The following is an 8,905-nucleotide window of genomic DNA, read 5'->3' on the forward strand; positions in this document are numbered from 1 at the left end:
ATTTTTTTTTGTTTGTTTCTTGGGTTTTTTTTTTTTTTTACCCTGTTGTATTAGTTTGCTAGGGTAGCTGTTACAAATTACCACATACTGGGTGGCTTAAAAAACAGGAATTACATCTCAATTGTGGTGGCTACAAGTCCAAAATTGAGGTGTTGGCCGTGTTGGCTTCGGATGGTTTGCTGGCAATGTTTTGCCTTCCTTGTCTTATAAATGTATTACTCTGATCTCTGCCTTAATCTTCACATAATGTTTATACTGTGTGCATGATTCTGAGTCCGGATTTCTTTTTTTATAAGGAGACATTCATACTGGAATAGGACCCACACTAATGACCTTATTTCAGGTTAATTATCGCTGTAAAGAACCATTTTTTATTTTCTTTCCAGGTATAGTTTTCTTTGAGGTATAATTGACAAAAAAGATTTATATATTTAAGGTGTAAAATTTGATGTTTAGATTATATATATACATTGCGAAATGTTTACAGTCAAGCTAATTAACGTATCCATCACCTCACTTAGTTATCTTTTTCAAAATTTTCTTTCCCTCCCTTTTTCCCTTCCTTCCTCATTTCCTTTCTTTTTCTGAGAACAATGAAGATCCACTCTCTTAGCAGATTGCAAGTGTATAGTACAGTATTGTTAACTTTATTACCCTGCTTTGCAGTAGATCTCCAGAGCTTACTCACCCTCCGTAACTATTCCCCTGACCAACATTTCCCCACCTGTGACAACTGTCATTCTACTCTCTGCTTCTAAGAGTTTGAATTTTTTTAGATTCCGTATATAAATCAGATCATGCAGTAGTTAAGAACCTATTTTTAAGCGTGGTCACATTCTGAGGTCCTGGTTGGTAGTGCTTCAACATAGGAGTTTTGGAGGAACAGTTCAACCTTTAATGCATGTGTTTTTCTGTTGAAAGCGTGATATAAACATTTTCACTCATTATTACCTGATTGTCATAAACATAATTTTAATGATTCCAGAAGAACATCCAGTTATCTAATTCCTTACTACTAAATATTTAATTTTCACTTTTGCAGTATTATAATTACCATGAGCACCTTTATGTACTGCTTTCTCAGAACAAATGTCTAGAGATGAAATTGTCAGGGCATTTTAGGCACTTGAAACATGCCACAAATTTTTGCAAGGATGAAAAGCATTTCTTGCTTTATTAGAAGATTGTTTATTGATCATATTTTCTCTGTATGAATTATGTCTAAGTCATTTGCCCATTTAATTTTGTCGTCCCAATGTTTTTCTTATCAATTCATTTAAGCTCTGCATAGTAAATATTGTACTTCTTCTCATATTTTTTTGTAACTATTTCACCAATCATTTGCCTTATAATTTTGGACATTTCTTTTTCAAATTATAGAACTTTTTTTTAATTGTTATTTTCCTAAGCATTTCTTCCATGGCTTCAAAGATTGGCTTTTTCTTCTTTTTTAGAGTTTGCTAATAAATACGTAATTCTGCTTTTTTCTCTGGATGTTTCTTTTGGGTTTAAAAATGTTAACTCTAATCCATTTGGAGTTTGTTTTGCTGAATGGTATGATGTGAGAGTCATTTTATTTTTTTATTGCTAGCTGGTTGTTCCAAATTCATTAACTGATCACTGCCTTCCTCAGTTATGAAAATGTCTCATATATTAAATTGTTTTAAAGACTGGTCATCTATTATGCCGTTACTTTATTAAAAATCTATAGCATGTTTCATTATCTGAAAAGAATATTCTTCTCTCCCTCTCTTTATTCTTCTTCCTTAGTCAAGATTTTCTTTGGTACTTTTACTAATTTATTTTCGCCTATGTACTAGGAACATTTGTCTCCATCCCCCACCCCTGCACTACCTCCCACAATAAAAATTTTATTATTAGATTTCGAAGAAGATAATTTGAGAAATATTGAATGCATATTACTTAATCTTCCCTTTCAACTGTATGGTATTTTTCTGTTGTTTTAAGTCGTCTTTTATTTTTCTTTTAAAAAGACTTGTAATTTTTCATATAATTCAGAAGCATTGTTTACCTTCGTCATTCTTTATGTGTGTATATAAATTTCTGGTGATTTTTGTTTGATTGTTTTTTCTATTAACAGTGAAAATTTTTAGTATGTTTTCCTCTTGTTTATTCTACTATTTGGAATGTACTTCTGGTGTTTTATCACTAAGTGTGATTTTCATCTAATAGCTTGAAAATGGATAATTTTTATATTAGGAGACTTACTGTAATTTTTTCTGTTTTATCGTGGAGCTTGGAGTAGTATTTGGAATTGGTGCTGGATTTTATCATTTACTTTTGGGCAGGTTACCTACCGAAATCATCATATAGATTTATTTTGATTTAACCTATGGAAATAATGTATTTTTGCACACTTATCGATACATTTGCTAATATTAAATTACTTAAATACCTGTAGTAAAACCTATTCTTTTGAGGTAGACTGTTCTTTTTTTTACATATGATTTTATTTTATCAACATTTTATTGGGCTTTTTACATCCTATCGATGAGTGAAAAATCTATGACTTATTTTGGTGGTATCCTTGTTAGGTTTTAATTTCAGGGTAATTTTCGCTTGAAATCTCTAGTGCATGCTGCTGTTATTATCTCAACAGCCAAATTACACTATACCGAACAGCAAACCAAAAGTGTTCTTTGGGTTATTAGAAAAATGAACGAGTAGTTCAGTCGTCTACTTTACCTGCAGGGGATAGGTTCCCAGATCCCCAGTGGATGCTGAAACCGTGAATAATGTCAAACCCTATATGTGCTATGTTTTTCCTATACATATATGCCCATGATAAAGCTTAATTTATAAATTAGGCACATAAGAGGTTAACAACAATAACTAATAATAAAAGAACAGTTACAACAATATTCTGTATTAAAAGTTATGTGAATGTGGTCTCTCTCTCTCTTTCTCTCTCTCTCGTCTCTGTGGGGACTCCCTTCTTCTTGTGATATGTGAGATGATGCTTATGGGATGAGATGAAGTGAGATGAATGACCTAGGCATTGATACCATAGTGTTAGGCTGTTATAAACTTGAACACAAGCACTGCGATACTGTGACCATCCACATGATAACCGAAATACCTACTAAGTGACCAAGAATGGCTTATATACACAGCGTGCATACACTGGACAAAGGGATGATTCACATTCTGGGTGGGATGGAGCAGAATGGTGCAAGATTTCATCATGCTGCTCAGAAAGGCATGTGATTTAAAATTTATGAATAGTTTACTTCTGGAATTTATTTAATATTTCAATCTATGGTTGACTGCAACCGCGAGTAACTAAAACCATGGAAAGCGAAACCACGGATAGGGGGAGGGTACTGTATAGGTAGATAAGTTGTCAGTGCTGCAGATGTCGATTCCGGCATTGTTTTTGTGGAACCGCATAAGAGCAAGAGTCTGGCTTGATGTGGCTCGTCCCAGGTGCAGCAGAGCTCTGCATGCTGGGCTGCCTCGGGCAGTCTGGGTCAGGCATATGGGAGGCACTTCATAAGTGTCTTTGAATAAATGGTTACGTATTGCAGCGGATACCCCGGAGACATTTCTGAGGCCCACGTTGATGCCATTGTTTTGTTAAAAAATTATGTACCTCAAATGTGAAGAAGCCAGCAGAGTATTCTTTCAACTTTAAATCAACTACTGTTTCCAGTTTTTCTGCCCTTAATACTAGCTTCAGAAAAGGACAAAATGTCCCCCAGAGCTTGATTCCTTGTCACAAAACAGAAACATATAGGTTCTTTGGGTTTTAAAAGTTTTGTTGTCGATCACTTGGGAAGATACTTCACATGTAACAAAGAAATAGAAAAGCTACAAAGCTCAGGAAATCTTGTGATCTCTATTTCCGTTTACCCTTTAGCCACTACCAGGAAGAACCTTTGGACTTTGTTTTCCTTTCTCTCTTATTACTGAGAGTATGTTTCAGTCTAATTTCTAAAAAGATGGTTTTCAACTAGATTTCTCCTTAATGCCCTAAACACAGAGACTTATCTTTTTTTTTTTATTGTAGAGTGAATATGACGTTATGTTAGACCTTTGTCATTTCTCCCTGGGCCATTGCAGAAGCCCCCTCTCTTTACTTTTGCAAATTCTGGCTCTACTATCTCCTCCCCTAGTTTAATCTTTTAAAGACACACATGTATTTATTACTTTTTATTGGTTCCACATCAGAAACAAGATGCAGTTAGATTTTTTCCTCACCAACAATAATTGTATGTGAATTAAAATTTTAAGTGTAAAAGAAATAATTCTATAAGTACCAGCAGAAAATACAGATAAATATATAACCTTGGTATGAAGAAGACTTTAACATACACAACAGTAAAGACATATATATACACTGAGAAAAAATTACAACATATTGCAGACAAAAGGTTAATAGAAAGTATTATTTTTATGTGATGTATACAAAATAATATTTAACTATATTAAAAGTATTATTATAGAAATAAGTTATTTGATATTTTATTATTCTTATAAATGAACTAATCTTTTGTTATTCTACAGCAAAAACAAATTAGTTACTCACCAGGAGTATGCAGCATAGAACATCAGCAAGAGATAACAAAACTAAAGACTGATTTGGAAAAGAAAAGTATCTTTTATGAGGAAGAATTATCCAAAAGAGAAGGAATACATGCAAATGAAATTAAAAATCTGAAGAAAGAACTACATGATTCAGAAGGCCAGCAACTTGCTCTGAACAAAGAAATTCTGATTTTGAAAGACAAATTGGAAAAAAATAGGAGAGAGAGGTAAGAATCAAGTTATTTACTCCTTTAATAAATATTTCTTGAATGTCTGTTATGTGGCAGGGACTGGGAACGCATAGGCAATAAGTGTATTCCAGTCCTCGGGAAGACCAAGGACGAGATTGGTAAATAGACAATTACAGTGCAGCATGATAGGAAAGCAAATGAGAGATGTGTAGGAGCACCCATGGAAGAGGGACAAAAAATAGCTTGAGTGCTTCTATTTTGAGGGTCAAAATTATTTCTAAGTTAAGGTGAAAGAAATATATAGCCGTAGAAGAGTGTGTCAAGGCAGAGGTAGCATCTATAGCGGACAAGGGAAGCGTGGCGCAGCCAGAAAATAAAAGCCGTTCATGATGGCGAAAACATCAACAGGAAGATGAGAGTGGCGAGAAACGAGGCTGGAAGGGAAAGCAGAGGCAAGATCACGAAGGAGCGTAGGAATGTGGACTTCATTCGAAGGCCACTGCAAGAAAATGATGTGATTGTATTTATATTTTTAAAAGATCACTCTTAGAACTGTGCGGAGAACGAGTTGGAAGGAGCAGACTGCGGGTAGGAATCTGTCTGTGACAGATGAGGTTGCGGGATCTTAGGTAGCGGCAGTGAAGGTGGAGAGAAGAAGTGTATGGGTTTAAAAGGTCTATTGAACAGACAGAACTTAAAGGACATAGTGACCAAGATGTGAGAAATGAGAAGCAGGAGAAATTGTCAGTGATCACTCTGGTTTCTAGATTTTAGGCAACCGAATGTATGTATTATCATTCTCAACTTATATTGAAAGCCTGAGTTTATTCAATTTGGTATATTCATTCAACAAAAGTGTTAGAACCGTCTATGTGTAAAGCACTGATTAGGCCCTGGGAACAGCAGTGAACAGACAGAAACCTCTTTCCTTAGGGAGCTTTTCTTTAGGATGATGAAAGACTGAATGAAATAAGTAAAATATAAAACATAGTAGAGAATGATAAATGCCAAGAACAGAAAATAAGGCAGCGAATGGGGGCTGTGAAGCATTAAGGGGGAGGATTCAATTATATATATAGGATGGCCAGAGGAAATTATACTAAGAGGGTAATGTCTCAGTGAGGACTGAAGACAATAGGGAGATAGCTCTATGGATGTATGAGAACAACATTCTGTATGAGAAGAACAAGCCTGTTAAAAAAAACGAGAAGGCAAAACTATGGAGACAGTTAAAAAATCAGTGGTTGCTGGGAACTGGGAAGAGGGTAGGATGAATAGGCAGAGTACAGAGGATTTTAAAAAACTACTCTGTATGATCCTGTAATAGTGGATACATGTCATTATACATTTGTGCAAACCCTAAGAATGTACAACACCAAGAGTGAGCCCTAATGTAAACTAGAGTGACGAATAATGATGTATCAATGTAGAGTCATCAGTTATAACAAATGCACGAGTCCGGTGAGGGATGTTGATAGTGGGAGATAGTGGATAGTGTGCCTGTTGCGGGCAGGAGTTAGATGGGGAATCTGAACCTTCTTCTTAATATTGCTGTGAACCTAAAACTTTTCTAAAAAATAAGTCTATGAAAAAGAATAAGGAAGAGGCTAGTGTGGCTGAAGTAGAGTTAAGGGGAAAGACTAGTAAGAGATGAGTGTGAGAGGTACTGGGGGCAGATCACGTACAGCTTTGTAAGGTCTGTGCAGTTGACTTCCAGTTATTTTCTCTGAGTAAACCATTGGAGGAAGTCTTATAGGATTTTGAGTGGGAAATTGACAACTACTGATTTGCATTTTAAGAGAATTGTACTGACTACTGGGTTAAGAACAGTCTGATTTAGATAAGAGAAAAGGAAGTGAAACCATTTAGAGGTCTACAGCAATAATCTGGGCCAAAAAAAAAAAAAATGATGGTGGCTGGGGCCTAGGGTGGTGGCAGAATTGGTGGTAAGAAATGTTCAATTTCCAATATTATTTAAAGGTAAAGATAATGGTATTTGTTGATGGATTAGATATGGAGTGAGGAATTATCAAGGATGATACTAAGGTTTGGAGCCTTAGCAATTAGGAAAACGTAGTTACCATTTAAAGAGGAAGACTACAGGAGAAGCACATTTGGGACGGGAGTATTATCAGGAGCCAATGTTAAACAAGTTGTGTCTGAGATGCTTATGAGACATCCCAGTGGAGATGGCAAGTAGGCCATCCTGTAGACCAGCCTGAATTTCAGGGCTAGAAATAAAATCCTGGGAATATTTATCACTCACACGATATAGGTAAAGAGGTGAGACTACACGAGGTCACTTAGCGAATGAGTGTAGGTAAAAAAGAGGTCCTAGGACTGAACAGGGGCCCACCAATCTTTAGAAGTTGGCGCATGAGGAAGAAACAGCAAAGTGGATACAGAAAATGGCAGCAAGAATGATAGGAGGAAGACCAGGCAAATTTGGTATCCTGGAAGCCATGTGATGAAAACATATCAAGTCTGTCTACATGCCACATGGGATGAGGTCTCAGTCAAATGAAATGATGTCCAAATAATGGCCGTTGAGTTTAACAATATGAAAGTCATCGATGACTTTGATAAGAATAATTTCAGTGGCACAGTGGGGCAGAAACCCAATAGCAGGATCCAAGGGCTTGAAGGAGAACAGCTGGAGAGAGTGTAGATGGCACCATTATTATTTGGAGTCTTTTATCATAAAAGCAAATAGTGCAGTGAGATAGGAGCTGGACGAGAAATTTATCTTAGAAGTTATTTTGCTTTTCGTTTTTAGCTGGAAGAAATAACACCATGCTGTAATCACATACCATCCAATAGATGATTCAGGAGAGAGAGAGGAGAAAAGTGCCAGAGCAGTGTACTTGAGCAGGTGCATAAGTGAAGGTGTTGGCCTCAGCTGTGTTGTTCGCCTATAGTAAGAGGAGAGAAAGTAGAGTATGTGGGCACAGAGGAAGTCAGAGAGGGTGGCAGGAACTTGTTTATGTGCTGCGCTCTCTTGAGTTGGGCATTTTGAAATCAAGGTGCTTGGGAGGCATCTTCGTGGACATACTAAGTCAGCAGTTTGAAAGCCAGAAAGCTTCAGGTGTAGATTCAGTGTTCATCAGCATAATAGGTGATGGTTGAAATCAGAAGTGTAGTATGCAAGAGATAGCTCAGGAAAAATGTGTGGAAAGAGAAGAGTCGAGTACCCGAGACAGAATCCCTAGGAGCCTTGACGTCTGTGGAGGACAGAGGGCAGTTTCCACAGGCAGCTAAAGCCGGGAGAGCTGGTATCTCTGAAGCCAAGAGAAGAAAACGTTTCAAGAGGAGGGCGTGGACATCACTGTCAAGGGTAGCCCGTAGATCGGATGGAATAACAGTTCAGACAGTGGTGAGTTTTTGAGGTGGTGGTGGCAGGAGCCAGATTTTGGTGTGGCGAGAGACAATTAGATGATGAGAAAGTGGATACGGCCAGCTCTTTCTAGATTTCAGAATGGTCACCAGTGAATGGGACGACGAGGAAAGTGGAAAATGGAGTGTGACATAGGGTTTAGGGGAGAGTTTATTTTGTTTTAATGTGGGAAAGACTTAAGCTTTCATTAATGCTAATAGGAAAAGAGAATGGTTTTACACAGAAATTTTACTCAACTTATTCATGCACATATTTTTCTGAAAAGAGGCTTCTTTGTAATTTTTCATGTTTTTTATTTGAAATTGCTTAAAGAACCAAGAAGGATTCTTTAACATAACTACATTTCACATTTTGACTATAGATAATAAGGAAAATAGTACATTTGCTTGGACACAAGATGTTTTATTTTTCTGAAATTTATTATTTAAATTCGATTTTTAATTTATATTCAATAATTTAATGGTATAAGGGCTTTCTAAGATTACATTTTAAAAAATCAGTCATTGCTTATGTTCTTTCTTGATTTGGTAGCAGTCATATAAAATTATCCAGAACTGATCCGCATTTAGTTTTATTTGCTGCTAAGATTTTTCATCAAACTACTATTGATATAAACTTCTTTGTCTATATTTCTCTATCTCATTTTTCAAAAACCGATTTTTTTTACTCCCTTAGGTTTTAAAAAGTCTATTAGAACAGTGTTTACCTCTAAAGGTTAATTAGTTCTGCCCCCCAGAACTATCATTTTAAGTAAGTTTATAATATTAAATTA

At 36.1% G+C, this 8,905-nt stretch overlaps 1 protein-coding gene across 1 annotated transcript in view; it reads left to right on the forward strand.

The window, feature by feature from the left end:
- CDC42BPA (CDC42 binding protein kinase alpha) overlaps window positions 1-8,905 on the forward strand; it is a 217,974-nt gene that overhangs the window by 141,126 nt on the left and 67,943 nt on the right. Inside the window, 1 exon segment of the mRNA XM_015591278.2 lies at window positions 4,528-4,775. Within this exon segment, the coding sequence (XP_015446764.1) occupies window positions 4,528-4,775 (248 nt within the window).

This window comes from Pteropus alecto, unplaced genomic scaffold, assembly GCF_000325575.1.
Source record: "Pteropus alecto unplaced genomic scaffold, ASM32557v1 scaffold115, whole genome shotgun sequence".
Classification (NCBI taxonomy): domain Eukaryota; kingdom Metazoa; phylum Chordata; class Mammalia; order Chiroptera; family Pteropodidae; genus Pteropus; species Pteropus alecto.